This window comes from Herpailurus yagouaroundi, unplaced genomic scaffold, assembly GCF_014898765.1.
Source record: "Herpailurus yagouaroundi ecotype Mexico unplaced genomic scaffold, PumYag 28, whole genome shotgun sequence".
Lineage (NCBI taxonomy): Eukaryota > Metazoa > Chordata > Mammalia > Carnivora > Felidae > Herpailurus > Herpailurus yagouaroundi.
The window spans coordinates 58,873,754-58,898,396 of NW_024412376.1; the positions used below are offsets into that span (position 1 = coordinate 58,873,754).

The following is a 24,643-nucleotide window of genomic DNA, read 5'->3' on the forward strand; positions in this document are numbered from 1 at the left end:
TACGGCTGAGGTCAGAGAGGTCTTTTCCTGCTTTCTCCTCTAAGGTTTTGATGGTTTCCTGTCTCACATTCAGGTCCTTGATCCATTTTGAGTTTATTTTTGTGAATGGTGTGAGAAAGTGGTCTAGTTTCAACCTTCTGCATGTTGCTGTCCAGTTCTCCCAGCACCATTTGTTAAAGAGACTGTCTTTTTTCCATTGGATGTTCTTTCCTGCTTTGTCAAAGATTAGTTGGCCATACATTTGTGGGTCTAGTTCTGGGCTTTCTATTCTATTCCATTGGTCTGTGTCTGTTTTTGTGCCAATACCATGCTGTCTTGATGATGACAGCTTTGTAGTAGAGGCTAAAGTCTGGGATTGTGATGCCTCCTGCTTTGGTCTTCTTCTTCAAAATTACTTTGGCTATTCGGGGCCTTTTGTGGTTCCATATGAATTTTAGGATTGCTTGTTCTAGTTTCAAGAAGAATGCTGGTGCAATTTTGATTGGGATTGCATTGAATGTGTAGATAGCTTTGGGTAGTATTGACATTTTGACAATATTTATTCTTCCAATCCATGAGCAGGGAATGTCTTTCCATTTCTTTAAATCTTCTTCAATTACCTTCATAAGCTTTCGATAGTTTTCAGCATACAGATCCTTTACATCTTTGGTTAGATTGATTCCTAGGTATTTTATGCTTCTTGGTGCAATTGTGAATGGGATCAGTTTCCTTATTTGTCTTTCTGTTACTTCATTGTTAGTGTATAAGAATGCAACTGATTTCTGTACATTGATTTTGTATCCTGCAACTTTGCTGAATTCATGTATCAGTTCTAGCAGACTTTTGGTGGAGTCTGTCGGATTTTCCATGTATAATATCATGTCATCTGCAAAAAGCGAAAGCTTGACTTCATCTTTGCCAATTTTGATGCCTTTGATTTCCTTTTGTTGTCTGATTGCTGATGCTAGAACTTCCAGCACTATGTTAAACAACAGCGGTGAGAGTGGGCATCCCTGTCGTGTTCCTGATCTCAGGGAAAAAGCTCTCAGTTTTTCCCCGTTGAGGATGATGTTAGCTGTGGGCTTTTCATAAATGGCTTTTATGATCTTTAAGTATGTTCCTTCTATCCCGACTTTCTCAAGGGTTTTTATTAAGAAAGGGTGCTGGATTTTGTCAAAGGCCTTTTCTGCATCGATTGACAGGATCATATGGTTTTTCTCTTTTTTTTTCTTAATGTGATGTATCACGTTGATTGATTTGCCAATGTTGAACCAGCCCTGCATCCCAGGAATGAATCCCACTTGATCATGGTGAACAATTCTTTTTATATGCCGTTGAATTCGATTTGCTAGTATCTTATTGAGAATTTTGGCATCCGTATTCATCAGGGATATTGGCCTGTAGTTCTCTTTTTTTACTGGGTCTCTGTCTGGTTTAGGAATCAAAGTAATACTGGCTTCATAGAATGAGTCTGGAAGTTTTCCTTCCCTTTCTATTTCTTGGAATAGCTTGAGAAGGATAGGTATTATCTCTGCTTTAAACGTCTGGTAGAACTCCCCTGGGAAGCCATCTGGTCCTGGACTCTTATTTGTTGGGAGATTTTTGATAACCGATTCAATTTCTTCGCTGGTTATGGGTCTGTTCAAGCTTTCTATTTCCTCCTGATTGAGTTTTGGAAGAGTGTGGGTGTTCAGGAATTTGTCCATTTCTTCCAGGTTGTCCAATTTGTTGCCATATAATTTTTCATAGTATTCCCTGATAATTGTTTGTATCTCTGAGGGATTGGTTGTAATAATTCCATTTTCATTCATGATTTTATCTAGTTGGGTCATCTCCCGTTTCTTTTTGAGAAGCCTGGCTAGAGGTTTGTCAATTTTGTTTATTTTTTCAAAAAACCAACTCTTGGTTTCATTGATCTGCTCTACAGTTTTTTTAGATTCTATATTGTTTATTTCTGCTCTGATCTTTATTATTTCTCTTCTTCTGCTGGGTTTAGGCTGCCTTTGCTGTTCTGTTTCTATTTCCTTTAGGTGTGCTGTTAGATTTTGTATTTGGGATTTTTCTTGTTTCTTGAGATAGGCCTGGATTGCAATGTATTTTCCTCTCAGGACTGCCTTCGCTGCGTCCCAAAGCGTTTGGATTGTTGTATTTTCATTTTCGTTTGTTTCCATATATTTTTTAATTTCTTCTCGAATTGCCTGGTTGACCCACTCATTCGTTAGTAGGGTGTTCTTTAACCTCCATGCTTTTGGAGGTTTTCCAGACTTTTTCCTGTGGTTGATTTCAAGCTTCATAGCATTGTGGTCTGAAAGTATGCATGGTATGATTTCAATTCTTGTAAACTTATCAAGGGCTGTTTTGTGACCCAGTATATGATCTATCTTGGAGAATGTTCCATGTGCACTCGAGAAGAAAGTATATTCTGTTGCTTTGGGATGCAGAGTTCTAAATAGATCTGTCAAGTCCATCTGACCCAATGTCTCATTCAGGGCCCTTGTTTCTTTATTGACCGTGTGTCTAGATGATCTGTCCATTTCTGTAAGTGGGGTGTTAAAGTCCCCTGCAATTACCACATTCTTCTCAATAAGGTTGCTTATGTTTATGAGTAATTGTTTTATATATTTGGGCGCTCCGGTATTCGGCGCATAGACATTTATAATTGTTAGCTCTTCCTGATGGATAGACCCTGTCACTATTATATAATGTCCTTCTTCATCTCTTGTTACAGCCTTTAATTTAAAGTCTAGTTTGTCTGATATAAGTATGGCTACTCCAGCTTTCTTTTGGCTTCCAGTAGCATGATAAATAGTTCTCCATCCCCTCACTCTCAATCTAAAGGTGTCCTCAGGTCTAAAATGAGTCTCTTGTAGACAGCAAATAGATGGGTCTTGTTTTTTTATCCATTCTGATACCCTATGTCTTTTGGTTGGCGCATTTAATCCATTTACATTCAGTGTGATTATAGAAAGATACGGGTTTAGAGTCATTGTGATGTCTGTATGTTTTATGCTTGTAGTGATGTCTCTGGTACTTTGTCTCACAGGGTCCCCCTTAGGATCTCTTGTAGGGCTGGTTTAGTGGTGACAAATTCCTTCAGTTTTTGTTTGTTTGGGAAGACCTTTATCTCTCCTTCTATTCTAAATGACAGACTTGCTGGATAAAGGATTCTCGGCTGCATATTTTTTCTGTCTAGCACACTGAAAATCTCGTGCCAATTCTTTCTGGCCTGCCAAGTTTCAAAAGAGAGATCAGTCACGAGTCTTATAGGTCTCCCTTTATATGTGAGGGCACGTTTACCCCTTGCTGCTTTCAGAATTTTCTCTTTATCCTTGTATTTTGCCAGTTTCAGTATGATATGTCGTGCAGAAGATCGATTCAAGTTCCGTCTGAAGGGAGTTCTCTGTGCCTCTTGGATTTCAATGCCTTTTTCCTTCCCCACTTCAGGGAAGTTCTCAGCTATTATTTCTTCAAGTACCCCTTCAGCACCTTTCCCTCTCTCTTCCTCCTCTGGGATACCAATTATGCGTATATTATTTCTTTTTAGTGTATCACTTAGTTCTCTAATTTTCCCCTCATACTCCTGGATTTTTTTCTCTCTCTTTTTCTCAGCTTCCTCTTTTTCCATAACTTTATCTTCTAGTTCACCTATTCTCTCCTCTGCCTCTTCAATCCGAGCCGTGGTGGTTTCCATTTTGTTATGCATTTCGTTTAAAGCGTTTTTCAGCTCCTCGTGACTGTTCCTTAGTCCCTTGATCTCTGTAGCAAGAGATTCTCGGCTGTCAGCTATACTGTTTTCCAGTCCAGCGATTAATTTTATGACTATTATTCTAAATTCACTTTCTGTTATAGTATTTAAATTTTTTTTGATCAGCTCATTAGCTGTTGTTATTTCCTGGAGATTCTTCTGAGGGGAATTCTTGCGCTTGGTCATTTTGGATAGTCCCTGGCGTGGTGAGGACCTGCAGGGCACTTCCCCTGTGCTGTGGTGTATAACTGGAGTTGGTGGGCGGAGCCGCAGTCAGACCTGATGTCTGCCCCCAGCCCACCGCTGGGGCCACAGTCAGACTGGTGCGTGCCTTCTCTTCCCCTTTCCTAGGGGCGGGATTCACTGTGGGGTGGGGTGGCCTGTCTGGGCTACTTGCACACTGCCAGGCCTGTGATGCTGGGGATCTGGCGTCTTAGCTGGGGTGGGTAGGCAAGGTGCACAGGGGCAGGAGGGGCAGGCTTAGCTTGCTTCTCCTTAGGTGATCCACTTCAGGAGGGGCCCTGTGGCAGCGGGAGGGAGTCAGATCCGCTGCCGGAGGTTTGGCTCCGCAGAAGCGCAGAGTTGGGTGTTTGCGCGGAGTGAGCAAGTTCCCTGGCAGGAACTGGTTCTCTTTGGGATTTTGGCTGGGGGATGGGCGCTGGCGAGCGCCTTTGTTCCCCACCAAACTGAGCTCTGTCGTCCGGGGGCTCAGCAGCTCTCCTTCCCTTTGTCCTCCAGCCTTCCCGCTTTCTGAGCAGAGCTGTCAACTTATGACCTCCCAGACGCTAAGTCGAGCTTGCTGTCGGAACACAGTCCGTCAGGCCCCTCCGCTTTTTGCAAGCCAGACTCGGGGGCTCTGCTTGGCCTGCGAGCCGCCCCTCTGCCCCGGCTCCCTCCCGCCAGTCCGTGGAGCGCGCACCGCCTCGCCGCCCTTCCTACCCTCTTCTGTGGGCCTCTCGTCTGCGCTTGGCTCTGGCGACTCCGTTCTGCTAATCCTCTGGCAGTTTTCTGGGTTATTTAGGCAGGTGTAGGTGGAATCTAAGTGATCAGCAGGACGCGTCTAATCTAAGTGATCAGCAGGTGAGCCCAGCGTCCTCCTACGCCGCCATCTTCCCTCTCTCCCTTGAGCAATTTTTAAATTTGAGAACTATTTTAGTTGCTTGGTAGACTAGAACCAAAGTAAGTTAAAGCAAATTTAAGTTTCCTTTTCACTTTCCTATTACTCACAACCTTGCTGTCCTTCCTAGTGTCCTAGTGTCCTCCCAAATAAGGGTCCTTCTGGTCCTATGTTGCCATGCAGAGCTTCTTTTCATCCTTCTGTCCCCAAATTATCCCCACTCTCCCAAATAAAGTTCTTCCCCTTCGCTGGACCTAACTTTTCATTCACTCCCAGAAATAAAGGATTTGATGAATTACTTTTCACCTGAGTGGCTAATTTTTTTTCCCCTCCTGGAAGTACTTAATAGGAACAGGTTAGTGCTAGATAGTAATTTACATGCATTATCATTTAAATACTGGGAGTAGAATAAGGGCCCAAAGTTAACATAACATGCCCAGTGATACAGCAGAACCAGAGTTTGGCTGCAGAGCTACTTAAGTCCAAAGTCTGCACTTTCCCTGCTCGCATCAGTGTTCAAATATTTTTGCTTGAAAACCTTCTAATTTTCAAAACTTATGCATTCCTCATAAAATTGTAAGCTGACATTTAATTTTTTTCATGTTAATAGTTGCAAAGGTCAAATTTTCCAGCATATTATGAATATTGATACTTGTAATTACAAACATCACCTTTTAAGTGAATCCAATGAAACCCATTTACATCCATTTTTAAATATATGAGCAAGCCCTTCTTTAACATTTAGAAAATTTACACCGTTCTGTCTTCTCCAAGAACTTGTATTTCCATTCCATTTTCTCCATATTTTTAATACATGTTTATGTTTGAAAGTCTTATTTATCACCAGATACATATCTACAACAAAAATAAGTATATAATTTAAATTTTCATTTATTTTCCTCTGACCATAAGTTCTAATTGGTAAATTTTTTTTTCTGGATTTATTACAAATATTAATACAGAATTGAGGAAGACAATATATATACACATTTGGGTAATGACTAAACATAGGTAGTAAATTTTGTGTTACTAGTTAAGGTAATACTAGCTACTGTAACAGATAAACATCAAATTCTTGATGGCTTAATACAGAAGACTATTGGTTGATAATATGGAATCCCAAAAGGGATGAGGCGGTGATTCAGGTACACAGGTTCCTCCCATCTTGAGGCTCTACTGTCTTCAACATGTAGCTTCCACATAGCCCAGAAAGGGAAAAATGAACGTGGAGATGGCATGGTCATGTGGGCAGGTTTGGAAGTGGTGCCCCTTAGTTCCTCTACCTTTCCAAAACCCAGAACTAGTTATACTGGCAAACCTGAGACAGCAGGAAGATGGGCTTGCAGTCTAGCAGTATGCACCAGGGAAAGGAGAAATGGATTAATCAGCTTGACAATCTCTGCTACAAGTTTATTGGAAATGCCTATCTTGAGAGGAATCAGGATCCAACTTTTTAATGAAATCTAATGAAAGAGAATGTTTAAAAAATTTTTTTTAATGTTTATTTATTTTTGAGACAGAGAGAGAGAGAGCACGAGCAGGGAGGGGAAGGGCAGAGACAGAGGGAGACACAGAATCCGAAACAGGCTCCAGGCTCTGAGCTGTTAGCACAGAGCCCGACGCGGGGCTCAAACTCTCAAAACAGAGAGATCATGACCTAAGCCGAGGTCAGACGCTTAACTGACTGAGCCACCTAGGCGCCCTGAAAGAGAATGTTTTAATATGCTAAGAACAAATTTCTCTGGCAAATATTTTTAAAATATATTTCTTGTAAACAGGAAGTAGAAAATTTTAAACATTTTATCAGATGAAATGAGGACAGTAACTATATTCTGTATGACTTGATAAAAATATGTTCTTTCATTGAACAACACACCGAACACCAAGCAAAATAAAGACAGGTTTTTGTTTGTTTGTTTGTTTAGAGAGAGAGAGAGAGAGAGAGAGAGCACGTGCATGAGGAGCAGAGGGTCCATGCTCAGCACGGAGCCTGATGTGAGGCTCGATCCCAAGACCCTGAGATCATGACCTGAGCCAAATTTAAGAGTCGTATGCTTAACCAACCGAGCCACCCAGGCACCCCAACAAAGCCTTACTCTTAACAGAAATATTCTTAAACACAAATTCAGCAAATCTTGAATTTATGAGAGCTCAACGAATCATTAAAGAAGGTTTCACCTCTGTGTGGCCCATAATGGCTTTCACATCAAGAGTAATACTTGGGTTGGGATGGGTAAGGAAATTATAAAGTGGGAAAGAGATTACCAGGAACTCAAGCATATTGAGCAGATAAATCAGTTTACAAAAGAGTACTTACAGAAGTTGAGAATCTGGAAATTGATTCCTTTAAAATGATTTATGTCTATATAAACTCCTCTGAAAGTATTACCCCCAATTTGAGTACCACTGCATTATACCATACTGCCTTGACAACCCAGAGAAGTTTCTTAAAGTGTTTTTGACAAATGTGGGAGCTATTTTTAAGCCTCCCTTGGTCTTTAGATTATATACTCTGGTTCATGCAAAAGGAAGTGAGAAGCAGTGAGTGGCAGTGGGAGGTCATCGCAGCGTCACTGAGCCTGGGAGAGGCCATGGGTCATGGAAAGGCAGAGTCTCATATCCTGCTCAGAGACTGGATATTTATGATGAGGCAAAAGTAACATAGTAGTGATGCTGGAAAAACATAATAAGCAAAATTATTACTCAATATGTAAGAGGAGAGAACTAAAAGTGAGACATTACAATAGTTCAGATTCATGGATTATCTCCCCCAAAGATCTTGTAAGTATATAAAATTCTACATACTAAATTTTGGGGTCTCACAGAGCCTCCGCCTCTCAAAGCCCTTCTCATAAAAGGCAGATTCCTCTTAGGTTATACTGGCGTTCAACTGGAAACCAGAATATTTTAACATTAAACATAGCAGTACTATGATTATGTTCATGTTGTAATGAAGGTCTAATATATCTTAAAACACGCAAAGAAGTATTCAATTTTATAGACCTGGAAAACTACCTGGAGAAAACAAAATTAAAACAACAAAGAGCACATTCTGCTTTTTTCACTGAAGCAAATATGTATAGTACATTGGTAGAAACCATTCTATTAACCAAATCATGTCTTAATTGGCCAAGTTAATTGGGAAAATTGGTAAAGTATAAAGCCAGATGTGCTTCCTTTTAATTAACTGTGTGGCATATTTCCCTCAAGCTTTTTTGAGACTAACATACCATTATTTATGAACACTATAGTATTGTTGCTTGACAATAATAACCCTAATGTAATACAAAGTTTCATAATCATGTTCTAGATAAAATGTTCAGTTTAGTTTTTTGCTTTTGTTTTTGTTTTTTTTTTTTTTACCATACCTAATTCTGGAAAACATTTAAACACATAAATGATATTGTTCCCTAATCATGATTTTCCCCCAAAAGAGGTACCATATAGCACTCAATGTACATATTTAAATGTTCTATACCATTCATTACTGCAGAGGATGTCCATGATACAAAAACCTAACAGTCTTAACCAGGAGACTTGACACTCAATTTCATAATAGTTAAGAATCATTGCAGTTCAGTTTTAGAGTCAGTATCCATATGTTTCAATGTTTCAAACTGTTAAAGAACAGTCTGGTTAAGATGAAGAGCTTGGGGTCTAGAGCTAGACTACTTGAGTTCAAATTCTTGCTCTGCCATTCAACTAGCTGTGTGATAACAATTATATTATAAAAGTAACATCTAGGGGCTGCTGGGTGGCTCAGTCGGTTAAGCATCTGATTTAGGCTCAGGTCATGATGTCATGGTTCATGAGTTCAAACCCCATATTGGGCTCTGTGTGGACAGCTCAGAGCCTGGAAGTCTTTGGATTCTGTGTCTCCCTCTCTCTCTGCCCTCCCCCATTCACACTCATCTATCTCAAAAATAAATAAACATTAAAAAAAATTTTAATTAAAAAATTTTAAGTAACATCTAATTTTAAGTTTCTCATATTTCAGACAGGATCCATTCACTAACTTGCTGTGTGAATTAACTGCATAGCTTAGGTTAGCCACACATTTAAACAGATGCATCTTACAATTTTCTTGTTTGTTTATATCTTGAGAATTAATCACAAATAATGTTAATGAAGTACTTCAAGTTTTAAAGTAAGTGGACAAAAACCCAAAGCAAGAGTATCTTTATCTTTAACCATACAAATCAATGCTGTGTTTATTTACTAATAACTTAAGCACAGTTTGGCATTACCCTAACAAGGTAATCATGAGTTGCTGAGACTCATACGACTATTAGGAATGCAAGAGTAATTGATTTAATTATATGTCACCACAAGATGGAGTGAGAATTCTCCAAAACACACACACACACACACACACACACACACACACACACACTCCTGTCTGAGGACTACAGCTCTGACTTATTCCATTCTGCCATCTAGTGGTGATAGAATCAGGTATTACTCTCTATTGGATCAGTCTTCTATACAAGAATAAAACAAAAATAAGCAGTTTGATAAGAACTAAAAAATTAACTGAACAAAAAGATTAAGCACAGAAAGGAAAGTGGTAACACTGTTTGGTATAATAACAAGGAGAAGTATGTCGGAGAAAGTTAAGGAGAGAATGTTAGAGTGGAGTCCAAAACTAGAAACACAAGTTTAAAACATAAAATCTATTTTAAAACTAAAATATCGATTTTAAAACCTAAGTTTCTTCCTTATAACTACTTATAGTACAAAAAAATTCTAAATTTGGCCCCACCTATTTCTTAAAAAACATAAGTAGTTGGATTTAACTATTTTAACGTTGCCTTTTTACTTATAAAATTGAAAAGGAAGCATCTAAAGTCTCTAGGGACTTACATAAATTTTGGGTAGGGCTGTTTAGATTTATAGTCAATAATGTTTTTCTTTTCATTGAATAATAATGCTTTTATTTGCTTGAGTTTTAAATTTAAAATTTAAGGAGTAAATTTTTTAAATTTTTTACCAAAAAAATATACATACCATGTTAAACATACAGAAACAAAAATTAGAAAGCAAAAGGTTAATGTTCTTGATAAGTATAAAAGCTCTATAAATCAATCAGAAAAAGATAATCATGAAAGACATAAAGGATATGATCAAGCCATCTACAAATAATATAGTTAATAAACAATAAAAACTACCGCTCATTAATATAATGACATTAAAATAGTGTTTTTATTTCTCAATTTATCAAAGAGAAAGATTTATAATAACCAGTGTTGGTGAGGATGCAGGAAAGCAGATCTGTTGGTTCAGTATAAACTGTGCAACCATTCTAGAGTGTGTTAGAATGGGAACACATTTCTACTTAGAATTTCAACTCCTACGAATTTATGCTAGCAATACAGGTGTCCCCTGACATCCGAGTAAAGCATTCTTAAGAAACCTTTCATAAATCGAAATGGCGTAAAGAGCAGTATCCCTCACTTTCTTCAAGTTCTTGTTACACCACTTTACTTTTACAAAAGACCTACCTTAGTCTCTGTTTTTGAGAACTGAAAGAAATCCAAAGAGGATTTTCACTTTTACGAGAAAAGCCATTACCATACTAAGATAGGTCTTTCATAAGAGTGAAGTGGCATAATGTGAATGTCCCTGCAAGTCCAATTTGATATATACACAAAGATTTATCGGTAGGAATATTATTAAATTGTTGTTTGTAACAGCTCAAACCTGGCCACATGCTATAGTTCAACAACAGGAGATTAGCTAAATATAAACTATGATGCAATGTGAAGTACCTGCTGCAATATTACATAACTTGTAAAAGTCATAGTGTAAAAATATTAATGACATCAGGAAATGCTCACCTCTAATATGTGAAAAAAGGTCATAACACTATATGTATAGCATGATGCCAATTTTGGTTTTTTCTTTTTTTAAAAAGGTACTTTATTTTCTTCTTTGTGCTTTTCTAAACTTTCCAGTTACATGTATTACTTTTATAATAAAAATAATATAAAATTTCTAATTTATTACACATCACAAAACTCTTGATTACTATTTTCATATAAAATATACAATTCTCCAATCAAATTTACATTTGCATATGGTGAGTGGAAATAATCTTAAATACATGTTTCATATGTATGTGTTCAGCACAAAAAGGATATCAAGAAAACTTTTTAGATTATTTCAAGAGATCCCCTTAAAGCTAATAAGCATGGTTTGGAAACTTCTCAGTGAAAAGCCAGAACTACATATCCACTTAAGAAAACATTTAGAAATTTATTACTCTAATCCTTTAGTTGTTTTGCATCCTCTTTCCAACATCTCTAAGTAAATTTATTTTCTGGATATTCAAATTTGACTATTTCTTAAAATTAACACATCAAAATAACCCCCAAATATTGTATACAAAACTGCAGATTATCATTTATGCATGGGTGAAACTAATGAACTAATGAAAATCTCATTTACTGATGAATAGCCCATTTATCCAAAGATTGTATGTTTTTCAATGTTGTCATCCTATAAAAACATCAAAAAGAAAATAATAATTTAGTGTATTAAACTGGCTGCTCTGCCAAGAAAATATATGTGGTAAATAAATTGGATATACGTTTATAACTGAAATTTCATTCACAAAATAGAGTGGTTTTCTACTAGCAGAATTTGAATATTTTTGCTTTTCAACTATATCTAAACAAAATAATTAAAAATCAATTCAAATAATTTAGAATAAGCGCTTTATTTTTTTTTAATCCCACAAAACTGAAACTATCATTTACATCAGTTGCAAGAGCAATAAAAATTAGAAATAAATTTGCTATAACTCTTGAAAACATGAGCACAAAACAAAACTAAAAGAAACAGGAAAAACTACTCCTTTTAAATTGAAGATAATTTGACTTCTTGTGACATACCCACCTGCAGATGTACAAATAGCAGATGCATTCAAAACAGTGTGAGATTTAATTGATTTAGGACAATATTCCAACCAATCCCAACCCAGTTTTCAATTACTTGTGCAGGCTTATACAGAGTCACAGAAAGCAAATCACTTCTAATATGTAACCAGCTGATGCCAATTCAGAACACTCCACACCAGCACAACAATAACTATGGAAATCATGAGGTATGACTAGGGAGAAAAAAGCAAACTCAGCATCCAAAGTGCACATACTTCATACTCCAATTTAACTGCAATATAGTTCTACTTTAGTAAAAAAAGAAAAAAAAAGTTTCCTTAAACTATACATCAACAAGAAAAGCAAATGTATCATTTCATATTCTTTTTCTGAATTTAAAAAATATATACGTAATCTGCCTTTGTTTTTGATAAGTTCAAATATGAATTGATAACGGGGTGATCGGATTCTTTAGGAAAGCTCTATAGAAGAGATGAATACAACATACTGTATCTTCTTTAAGAAGTATGAGCTGAAATGTTAGGCATTCCTTGTATTGTTTTTGTATATATTTAAGGAATGCTGTTCTTGTAAACAATTGCTTTGAAAAAGAAATACTGGGACCAAAATACATTAATAGAGGATCTCTGTAAAAGGTCACCAAAACTATCCTTGCTCATGACATCAGGGAAAATGTTTTCAGAATTTATCTTGCTAGAAAAAAATGCTACCACTTTTCCTCTTTTTTCTTTTTTGTGATGATCACAATTAAACATCAGAAGATTTTTCCCAAATAAATACTGATGCAAATGTTGATTTCAAGGGCAAACAACTTTCATAACAGTCTATTTCTCAGGCATTTCACCATCTGTTGAAACTGAGGCAGCACTTTTCTGGTGTGAATTGTCACTGGACTCCTGTGAAGTATTCCTTCTGGGAGAGTTTATTGGGACCTAAAGCTGATTAGCAGATGTAGGCTTAGCAGCATTTGGTAGCTTTGTAGAGGAATTAGATGGAAGTCTATGACGACTACTGTCCTCACCAGAAGTAGATGAATGTCTTTTTCTTCCAAATTCCTCACTAATAGGGGGCTGCAAATTATGAAAGACAACATAGTGACAATTTTACTATTTTTCCTCCCTTCAAAATGTAAGGCCAGGCTTTTTCAAGAAAGAAGGAAACTACGTTGGCACTTCAGTAGATGTTACTAGCATAACAAAAACTTAACAGCAATTTAAGGTATTACATTTCTTCCTCAACTAAATCAGCCTACTAGTATTTGTTCATTCTTTCACTCAACATGTGTTTATTAAGATTCTCATATGTTTTGGGGCTTGAACTACATTGCAGAGCATAAATATAAAGCTAGGTTCCCTGCCTCGAAGAAAATGTTTCAAAGAGACTTTTTTTGTGCTTTATTCAACCTCTGTCAACTCCAGTCCCTTTCAACCCTAAACACCTATCCCAGGCTTGTTTGAATGATAATGTTTAACAGATAAATGAAAGCAGCAGTGGGGGAAAGAGACACCAAGTTAAATAATCTTTAGCAAGTTTGAAAGTCTATCTAGGGTTTCTAGAATAAGGAGACCGGAAAGCATTATTGATGTATTAATTTTAAACATTTTCAAACATAAATATCCATAAAGCTCCCAAGTCCCCTCAGACTGCAAGCAAGGAGAGGGTAGGCAGTGAAAACATATTCTGCACTAAAAAAAAAAAAAAAAAAAAAAAAAAAAAAAAAGTCAGCTTTTAAGGCCTTTCCAATTACAAAGATTTGGGAACCCACCACCAGACTAATATTTTCATTTGTAGACAAGTTAAGACCATAACCTCCTCTCCAGTCTTCCATTGTATTTAAAAGCGGAAGCCTGAATTCTTAGTTCCTGTTCAGATAGGGCAAAAGTCACTATTACAGAGCAAGGATGTCTTTGTGAAAGAACTGGCTAGGCTGCTCTAGAAACACTTTAATTCCAGAGACAAGCACATCTATTAATTCCATCGCTAGGCCATCAAACCTATTTACACAAAATATAAGACAAACAAATTACAATACTAAGCAGAGATGGACCTAGCATTCCTTCCACCTCTCTCTTTTCTGTTTTTTTGATTTTTCTGTCCTTATTTCTCTTTTTCCTCCTTTTATCTTATTTTCATCCCATTCTTTCTTTGTAATGCTTTCCTTGTCAAATCGTTTAAAGTTTATTCTCCTGTCTCTACATATGTATATAATATTCTTGTCCTACCTTTATTGTGTGGGGAAACCTAAATACATGTTACATTAGCACATTTTAGGAAACTATAGGATGAAGGTACATAGAAAGTGAAAAATTTTCAAAGTGGTGTGAGAAATTAGTAACATATCCACATAAAAGCTACTAAATCTATAAAATGTTTAATTATAGGGGCTTATCAAAATTAAAGTGAACTGACAATTGGACTGTGGTTATGTAAGATGTTAATATTTAGGAAATCTGGGTAAACAGAGTATATGAGAATTCTCTGTACTATTTTTGCACCTGTTTTAAAGTTTGATTTCAGGGCGCCTGGGTGGCGCAGTCGGTTAAGCGTCCGACTTCAGCCAGGTCACGATCTCGGGGTCGGTGAGTTCGAGCCCCGCCTCAGGCTCTGGGCTGATGGCTCAGAGCCTGGAGCCTGTTTCCGATTCTGTGTCTCCCTCTCTCTCTGCCCCTCCCCCGTTCATGCTCTGTCTCTCTCTGTCCCAAAAATAAATAAAAACGTTGAAAAAAAAATTAAAAAAAAAATAAAGTTTGATTTCAAAACTAGAACATTAAAATTGTGAAATAAAAAGTTAAAAAAATAAAAATTATAAAATCAAAGTTAAGAAAGTCACTGATAGCTCAAAATCTAAAGGTAATAAAAAGACTACAGAAGATCGGGGTGCCTGGGTGGCTTGGTCGGTGAAGCGTCTGACTTCGGCTCACGTCATGATCTCACGGTCCATGAGTTCGAGCCCCGTGTCGGGCTCTGTGCTGAGAGCTTGGAGCCTGTTTCAGATTCTGTGTCTCCCTCTCTCTCTGCCCCTCCCCTGTTCATGCTCTGTCTCTGTCTCAAAAATAAATAAACGTTAAAAAAAAAAAAAAAAGACTACAGAAGAAAGGACTTAAAACTTACATCAATGCGGAAGTCTTCTAACCTCTTAAAGCTACAGAGGTATTCCTGAAGTTTTGGGTCAATAGACGGCGTCTTAGATTCAGAATATTTTAGATAAGCCCAAAACTTTTCTAATCCATACAGCTGACCTAGTAACAAAGAAAAGTATACACATTAAATTATATAGAATTTTAAAAATGATTCATATTAAACATGATCCTACCAGCAATTAATCATTTACCTTCCAGTAAACACTTTATCTAGTTCTTGAGAATAAGATGTTGTAATAATAATGGCAGCTAACATTTAGTAAGAATCCACTATGTAACAGGTATTATTTAAATGGTTTTTATTTATTAAACTAATTTGAACCACATACAACCCTGTAATATAGGTACTTATGTATATTACTGATAAGTAAACTGAGGCTAACAAAGTTAAGTAACTTAACCAAGGTCACACAGCTACTAAGTAGGGGAAATGGGATTCGGACCTATGCATTTGGCCCAAAGTCAGCACCATTACCCACTGTGCTAATCTATCTTTTGAAGCCTACCTGCTGATGTTACAAAGAATTTTCAAGTAATGGAACATCAGTGAGTATTATTTTCACGTTTTGTCAAGGAAAAAAATGGCAAAATACTACTTCATAAAGGAAACACATGGGTATGGTTATTTTCTAACACATCATAGGAATGGCCTTCTTACTATATGGTGCTCCATCCATCCTTCATCAAGAACCATAATAGTGGCCTGAAGGTCTTAAATGGCCTACTCTGAAAAAAAAGAGTTATGAACTCTCCCTATTTATTGACTCAGGTTTACAATTTCTAAATAGAATAAGATTATTGGGATGTTTTGTTTTACCAGATTCGTAGTCTTTTTTAGTTTCTTCTTGGAAATCCTTAAAAATTTCTTGTCTGAATTTTTTTTCTAGTCCATAACTATAAAACCTGAACAGACATTCTAATCCATACCTGCGGAAAGGAAATAAATGGTTTACGATAAAAATTTTGCTATGACAATGTGAAGATTTCATACTTAGCAGCACTGATACATGGAAACATGACACAAATAACCCCAAGCCAAAAAACAGAAGAGCTTAAATGTATGTAAATTTTAGTATGCAGGGTTTTGTTTGTTTTTAGCTGAAATGGTTAATTAGTAATTCATGGATGGCTTTGCTATTTTTGTTCACTCAGCCATAGCACCTCATGGAACTATAATGGGAACCTGCAGAATGATAGGCAGCCTGTGGACAACCAGAGTTGTCTTCCTTTGGACAGAGGATCTCTCCCTGGTATTTCTGAAGAAATGTCCAAAAGATTCAGCGGCATTAAGAATGTTTTAGATTTTTCCCAAACCAAGGTTTATAATGGTATGTTTGTGTGTGGTTTTAAATACTCTTGAACATAATCTTTACTCAAGAGAGATAAAGACTATACTCTGTGCCCTAGACCCTATGTGTGGTTGACCTATTCAACTATAAATGACAAACCTAATTAAATGGCTCCTAATAGATCTTCCCTACTTTAGCTATAAAGTACATCTCATAAAAGATATTTTGCTAAAACAACTGTAATCACTACATAAAATCAGAAAGCAAATTTCCTTGTTTTCTTCTAAAGCTACCTAGAGAACCCAAGACAAATTTTGGACAGTGGATCAGCAAACTACATGGGCTCAATCTTTAATTTAATTAATGGTGATGAGCAGAACCCATGACAGTGAACACAGTCTTCAGAACAGCAGTAAAAGGACCATGTCTAGCTTACTCAACTAAAACAAGTCGCAATTAATAGATTCCTAGTTAGAATCCTTAAGTCATGCTGGGTGCCTTAGTGAATAAATACTACATACAATTTCTTCATTACCTGTAAAATAATTTTGCCTGGCTTTTATTCACATGAAGGGGGGTGTGTGTGTGTGTGTGTGTGTGTGTCTTTTGCAACTACCTTATTTACAAGATGGAAAGCGATGGTCTGCCCAGAAGAATAAATAGGTTTCTTGGCAAGCTACCAAGAGAAATGTAGGACTACCAACTACCCCCACACACTGACCTGAGCCCCTTGTTTTGGTAGCCATAAGTGATACTATTCTTTGAGCTTATATGACTGAAGGCTAAGGGGACTAAGGACTAAAGAATCACCAGCTCAGAAATGACAAACATGCCTTGACACTCCTCTTATGTGCTATTATACTGGTATTAGCTTATATACTTTAAATATAAATATAAATATAAATATAAATATAAATATAAATATAAAGCATTGATATCTCAACCTTGGCTATATATAAGAATCATCTGGAGAGCTTTTAAAAATACTGATGCCAAGGCTTTGCTCCAAACCAATGAAATCCGAATCTCTGGCAGTGAAGCCTATGTCTCTGTCTTTTCTTCTCTTCTTCTTTTTTTTTTCATTCTTTCTTGAAAGCAGAATTGAGAATGTTTTGGGTTTTATCAAGTAAATGACATTCTAGAAGAATGTTAGAATTCTTAGAGGTTATTGGTAAAGGCCAATAGACTACTACAATATTTGGATTTTTAGTCTTAATTTTTAGCAAACCAATTCCAAAGACCAAAAGTATGACATTACTTTTTTTTTTTCAAAAGTATAACATTAATCACAATCCAACTATGCAGCATAACTGCTGAAGTGAAGACATGGGGCAAATGGCCAGCCTCTCAGTTGCCATTTATTCACTTACCCCTCATTGTGAGAAAGCTTAGATGAGTGGAAAATATAAAGGATGAGAAGCAGAAAGAACTATATTTGAATTCTGGGCCTGTAATTACATCCCTGAAAATGGGGGATAACAATATCATACTTTTCAAGAATAGATGACACAAATATTTATAAAGTACTTAGACCAGAGATGGCACATTGAAGATAATAAAGGTTATTTCTCTCCTTCCTTCTTAAAACTATCCTACTGTTGAATTTAGTCAATGGATAGATTCAGTACTAATCTTTCTAATAACAGTAACAATTTATTGAGCACTTACTGTGTATCAGGGAACATGTTCTGTTTTATCTTCACAATAACCCTTTGAAGGTATCTACCACAATTTCCCCTACTTTATAAAGAAGCTGAAGCTTATTGTGATTAATGATTTGCCAATCCACAGTGAATTAATAGGCTGGGATTCAAATTTGGCCCTGATTTCAAAGCCTTCAGATGCTTAACAATAACTGTGCTACATACTTCCTAAGGAACAGCTAATCCAGGTTAGTCATGAACATTGCAGAAACAGACCCAAAATTATGTGTTAAAAACCACTAGAAACATACAGACTGATATAGGAACACAGAAAAAGAATTCCCAACCTAAACTTGGATAGGCATGGGCATATCAGAAAGTTATTAGAAAGTCCTGAAGAACAAACAGAAATTGTTTGCAGAAACAGCAAAAGACACTGAGAGTAATAATAACAGTGACTTTCAAACTCTTTTATTTTAGAGAGACACAGCATGAGTGGGGGAGGGGGATAGAGGGAGAAGAGAGAAAGGGAGAATCTTGAGCTCAATCCCAAGACCTTGGGATCATGACCTAAGCTGAAATCAGGAGTTGGATGCTCAACCAAGTGAGCCACCCAGGTGCCCCTCAAACTTTTCTAAATCTAATAGTAAGAAAAATATTTTATCTGGTGACACAATACTCATATATACATGTATACATAAAAGCATATATAAGCTTTGCAAACAATTCTAAATTTGCATGTATATATAAATTATAAAAAATTTTAACCTATGTTCAGTGCAGTCTGACATTTTTCAAACTACTAAACTGATTTCACAACCCACTAATGAGTAGCAAACCATAGTTTGAATAATATCAAAATGTTTTGTTGTCAATATATTTGAATAACACCAAAATCAAAAATGGCAAGTTTTTCCTTTTGTGCTAAACCTGGTAAATTGGCAGTAGCTATTAAAACTGTGATAAGAAAGACCAAAAATCTGAATTCAGGAACATTATTAAACAGTTTTGGGGTTGATTAGAGAGGTCAGGAATAGAAAAGAGAGAAATAGAGGTACAGATAAATATTCTGGATGAAAATTAAAGTCTATTTTTTCTACAAGTCAGGGTAAATGCAATTTTTTTTCCCGAAAAATTTATTTTTTGTTTTCCTCTCAAAGATCACAATATCTGGTTAACAATATATTCTTATTTAAGATTTACAAGTAGAATCCATTTTTAGAACGGCAAATTTAAGTAAATACTGAGTGTAAAATTATCTTTTTTTCTTCTTTCCATTTCTTCCTTTCTTCCCCTTTCCAGGAATAAATTGCTTGCATAAGTCTACTTCATGTTCTTTCTGACCCTTTCAGTTTGGTCCCAACTCTGTCCTATAGGAACTCTCAAAACTTATCCTGAACACTTCTCAAGGAAGCAAGGTCTAGCCTGGATGAAAAGAATGAGTTAGCAATGCAGAGGGAGGAAGAACAGAATAACCAGAGGTAAGAATATGTATAGCTATCTAGATGCAATAACTTGGGTCATTCAGAGAACATGTTCAGTAATATTGTTGCCTAGAGGACCAGAGCACTAGTAGGAAAAAATGAGATTTGATAGATGAGTGTGGACATATCATGAGAGGCCTTATTTTTTCTTGGCTCAAGGCATCTTAACAACTAATTTGGCTCTAAGTATTTGTCAGTTTGGGGATGTAAGTGCACATGCAAGGGAAGTCTCTAACGGCTCTTTCAAATTTCATTTGGAATGTGTGCCAACCCCTAAGATGGTTCCAAATGATCCTACCTCCTGGTATTCTCAATCTTGGGTAATCTTCTCCTACCAGGGATGGTACCAAGGTTGGTCTGTGTGAATAATACAACATGGCAAAAATGATGGTATGTCACTTTCAAACATAGGTTATACAAGACATCAAGTCTTCGTTTTAGAAGTTCTTCACCTTTCTTAGATCATTTGCTCTGAAGTCATGTCATTAAATGCTGAGTAGTAGGCCTATGTGGTGAAGAACTGAAGCTTCAGCCATGTGAATAAGCTTGAAGAGGATCTTTCAGCCTGAGTCAAGTCTTTAGAGACTGCAGCCGGGTCTAACACTTTGACTGCACATGAGACATCTGAGTCAGAACCACCCAACTAAGCTGTTCTAGAGTCTTGACCCTTAGAAACTGTAAACTAAGAAATGTTTGGTGTTTTAATTTTTTGAGTTTTGGACTAATTTGCTGTGCAGCAATAGGAAACATACAGCCTCTCCCCAGTTATGTTGTTCTACTTTCCCAGTTCAAAACTGGGCACTTTACCCTTTAAATTATTTTATTGAAAACTCCCTTCAACTGTAAAATGTGAGAAAATATTTGACCTGTAATTTTCTTTTGCATCTTCCCAAGCAAGTTGTCTAAATTCCTCATACATTTTTTTATTGAAGTGATCTCTGAGGAAAAAGGACCAGAAACGAAAGAGGGTATTCATTTCTTGGGACTGGCCAATTCCCAAGCGTTTTCTCTCTGGAAAAAGATAAAATAATAAAACTTTTTTTTGTTAAAGATGCTTATTAAGTCAAAACAGCAGACATTTTATATAACTTAAAATAAGGAAAACTAAAACATATTAATCTTTAAAATGTATTTGGCTTTCTTCTAACTAAGGGACAAATATTAATCTGTTTTCTGACTCACTGTTCAAATTTAAGCATTTGTCAATAGTAACAAGAATATACTAAACTTCATTTCCTAATGTATATAAGCTACAAAATACATGATAAAAATATGTATAAACACATTTACTTAAGGTAATTATAACAAAAGAATATCTTAACCTGATATTAAATGTCACACTTTTTAATATTATATTTTAATTTTAAATACAGCTATTTTAAGGACAAGCATCTTACCACTTAGGCATCTTCGACGATACTTGTGGTACACTTGTTGGGTAAAGCCATTTTCCTTCAAAAGTTCATGAGAAGGGTGCTGGAACTTTGGGAATGAATGAGGAGTACATCCATAACTTCCTACTAGTGGTGCACCTTCTGAAGGCGAAGCATTTGAACTGCTGTTTGAGAAGGGGGAAAAAAAGCCTTCAAACTGAAATATCAAGAACCAAGTGTTTAAACCAATTTGTACTATTTGTTTGTTGTTGGGTCTGAACAGTGGAAAAGACATTAGTCCCTAAAACTAAACTAAGACATAAAGATAAATATTTGAATCGCTATTTATGTTCAACACAGGTATATGCAGAAGTTGATAAAGAACATGGTTATAAATTTTCAAACTAAAGCAGTAAGTAGAACCACATGACTAAAAGACTCGCTTATTCCTATTCCAGATCCATTATTTACTTCAGTTTCTTGTGGTACTAGAGAAAATCTCAATTTTCATGAGCAATTAGGTAAATGATATAAATTGGATAAGTGGAAATGAGGAATAAAATCTGGCACAAAGGTAATAATTTTATGAATCCAAAGACATACCTACAATTCTGTACATCAATTCTACTTCTGAAATCTCACCTAAGTCTATTTTTTTTTTCCTTTTCATCTGCACTCCATTATTCAAATACAGGTTTTCTTCCTCTTTCACTCGAACTAACTGGTCTCCCTCATCTATCCCATCACCAAATGTTCTTTCCTGTGTTTTGCTTTATTTATTATTTTTCTTTCTTTCTAAGACACTGATCTAAATCAGTGGTTTTCAACGTGTAGACTGAGGATGTTTGAAGAGCTTCCCAAGAACTCTTCAGAAAGTCTGCAACTCAAAACCATTTTCACAATAACACCAAGGTATTATTTGCCCTTTTCACTGTGTTCACATTTGTACTGATAGTACAAAAGTAATGGTGCATAAAATTGCTAATGCAAATTGAGGCAGAGGCACCAAACTTTCCATACTAGTGATAGTGATTGCAAATTTTAAAAAGTACCACTTTCAACTTAAGGTGTCTTTGATGAAGCAAAATAAATAAATAAATAAATAAATAAATAAATAAATAACTTTATGAAATCTCAACCCTTATTGTATGGGACGAAATCTTTAGTTTTGCAAAATGAAATAGTTCTGGAAATGTTTCACAACAATATGAACATACTTAACAGTACCGAACTATACACTTAAAAAGTTAAAGTGGTAAATATTTTGTTATGTGATTTTTAATCACAATTTTCAAAAATGGGATGGAAGCATAAAGTACTTTTGCAGCATTATCAAAGTACAGTGGCTATTTTTATGGACTGAATGTCGAATTCCTAGCCCCTAATAAGATGGTAGTAGAAGGTAATTAAGACATGAGGGTAGAGTTGATGAGTGGGATAAGTGCCCTTATAAAAAGAAACATAGGGGGCGCCTGGGTGGCTCAGTCGGTTAAGCATCTGACTTTGGCTCAGGTCATGATCTTGCGGTTCATGGGTTCAAGCCCCGCGTTGAGCTCTGGGCTGATAGCTCGGAGCCTGGAGCCTGGAGCCTGCTTTGGATTCTGTGTCTCCCTCTCTCTCTCTCTGCCCCTCCTCCACTAGTGCTCTGTCTCTGTCTCTCTTTCTCTTTCAAAAATAAATATTGAAAAAAGAAAGAAACGTGGGATAGCTGCTTCCTCTCTCTCTGTTTGCCATGTCAGGATACAAGAAGATAGCCATCTACAAAGTAGGCCCTCAGCAGATACCAGACCCATTGGTACCCTGATCCTGGAACTGTGAGAAATAGATGTTTAAGTCCATGGCATGTTTGTTATAGCAGCTCAAACTAAAACAGTTGTCTTAAATCAAAGCACTTGTTTCATAAAGTTGGGAGACGACCCAGCTGATTTTTCTTGCAACAACATTTTTAATTAGAAAACGACAAACAAATTATGAATATTCAGACTTCATTTTGTGTCAGACGTTTCCTTGAAAATGAACAAAATGTCAAGGAAAACTTTGAGTTCTTATGCAAATATTAGAATTTTGGAAACCTTGTATTTGTCACTGTAAGCCTGATTGTTTCCACTAATACTTAAAAACTTTCCTAATAAAATCAGTGGTGATTTTCTTAGGAGTGTGTGTGAGCATGTCTGTGTGTATGGTAAAATACACATACTATTTATAATTTTAGCCATTCTTAAGCACACTTACTTTTCATCAAAATTAGATATTCACAATGTTACATAACATCACCACTATCTATACCTAAAACTTCTTTATCATCCCCAACAAAAACTCTATTAAACAATAACTAGCCCTTTCCTCCTCCATTTAGCCCCCAGTCACCTGTATTCTAATTTCTCTATTTAAACTGGACTATTCTGGGTACTTTATACAAGTGGGATCATACTATCTTTACCCTTCTGAGTCTGCCTTATTTCAATAAGCATGTTTTCAAGGTCCATCGATGTTGTTGTTACATAAATTAAAATTTCATTCTTTTATATGGTTGAATAATATTCCATTGTATGTATATACCATATTGTGTTTATGCAGACATCTGTCAATGGACACTTGAATTGTTTTTATCTTTGGATATTATGAATAATATTTCTATAAATATGTACATAAAAGGGTTTGTTCAACTCCCTGTTTTCAATTCTTTTGGATATATACCTAACAGTATAACAGCTGGGTCATATGGTAATTCTGTGTTTTAACATTTTGAGAAAATGCCAAACTGTTTTCCATAGTGGCTGCAGCATTTGATATTTCCACAAGCAATGCACAAGGGTTCCAGTTTCTACACACCCTCACAAACAATTATTTTCAGCTAAAAAAAGTGTATATACCTGTGTTAGACAGCTCAGGCTGTCATAACAAAACACCACAGACTGGATGGCTTAAACAACAGAAATTTATGTTGGTAGAGGAGGGACAAAGGAAGCCACTCCATACTGCTTACACAGAGTTTTATTCAGGGCAACTTTACTGTCAGGGGGATTGGGTGGACAATCTCACCACTATGCGGCTATTTTCCATGAAGTCCAGACCTTAATCCATAGAATCTATAGAATGGGGGGGATCACTGACGTGAGAACAAAGGGTAATTATCCAAAGTAGCACCATCTGTGTGAAAGAAGGAACTCTACTAGTTATCTAAAGTGGCGCAATCTATACACCAGAGGGATAATCAGAATAAGCTTTCCCTCATTCCAGCTAGGACATACAGTAACCTCCACTATGCCTGGAACGCATAAGCCCAAGGGAGATCATTGCACAGAGAAGAACAAGAAGGAAGGCCAAAGATGGAGACAGTATTGTGAGCACTCCTACAAAGTCTCAGATCAAAGTGCCAGTAGCATTGGTTTCTGATGAGGTCTCTCTTCCAAGCTTACTGAGAGCTACCTTCTCAATTTGTCTTCATGTGGCTTTTCCTCTCTGTATGTGTAGAATGATATGCATATGTCCTCTTCTTATAAGAATACCAGTCCTATTCATTCAGATGGCCAACTGACACATGAAAAAATGCTCAACATCACTCATCATCAGTGAAATACAAATCAAAACCACAACGAAATACCACCTCACACCTTTCAGAATGGCTAACATTAACAACTCAGGCAACAACAGATGTTGGCGAGGATATGGAGGAAAAGGATCTCTTTTGCACTCCTGGTGGGAATGTAAACTGGTGCAGCCACTCTGGTTCCTCAAAAAATTAAAAATAGAACTACCCTACAACCCAGCAATTGCACTACTAGGCATTTATCCAAGGGATACAGGTATGCTATCTCGAAGGGGCACATGCACCCCAATGTTTATAGCAGCACTATCAACAATTGCCAAAGTATGGAAAGAGCCCAAATGTCTATCGATGGATGAACAAAGAAGATGTGAGATATATATATATATGTATATATATATATATATATATATATATATATATACAC

The 24,643-nt window shown here is 36.4% G+C and overlaps 1 protein-coding gene across 13 annotated transcripts in view; it reads right to left on the minus strand.

Annotated features, from left to right (window-relative positions):
- Positions 1-5,410: 5,410 nt before the first annotated feature.
- LARP1B (La ribonucleoprotein 1B) overlaps positions 5,411-24,643 on the minus strand; it is a 126,823-nt gene continuing 107,590 nt past the window's right edge. For 7 of the 13 annotated variants that reach the window (XM_040474228.1, XM_040474223.1, XM_040474174.1 and 4 more), the window contains 5 exons: positions 20,694-20,854; positions 20,163-20,307; positions 15,698-15,807; positions 14,852-14,979; positions 5,411-6,304 (listed from right to left, as the gene is read on the minus strand). In XM_040474228.1, coding sequence (XP_040330162.1) covers positions 6,146-6,304; positions 14,852-14,979; positions 15,698-15,807; positions 20,163-20,307; positions 20,694-20,854 — 703 coding nt within the window. In that variant the 3' untranslated portion in view covers positions 5,411-6,145. Of the gene's footprint in view, positions 6,305-6,965; positions 7,515-11,540; positions 12,811-14,851; positions 14,980-15,697; positions 15,808-19,112; positions 19,654-20,162; positions 20,308-20,693; positions 20,855-24,643 lie in introns of those variants that run through there. The other 6 variants (XM_040474194.1, XM_040474159.1, XM_040474201.1 and 3 more) reach the window with 5 other exon arrangements.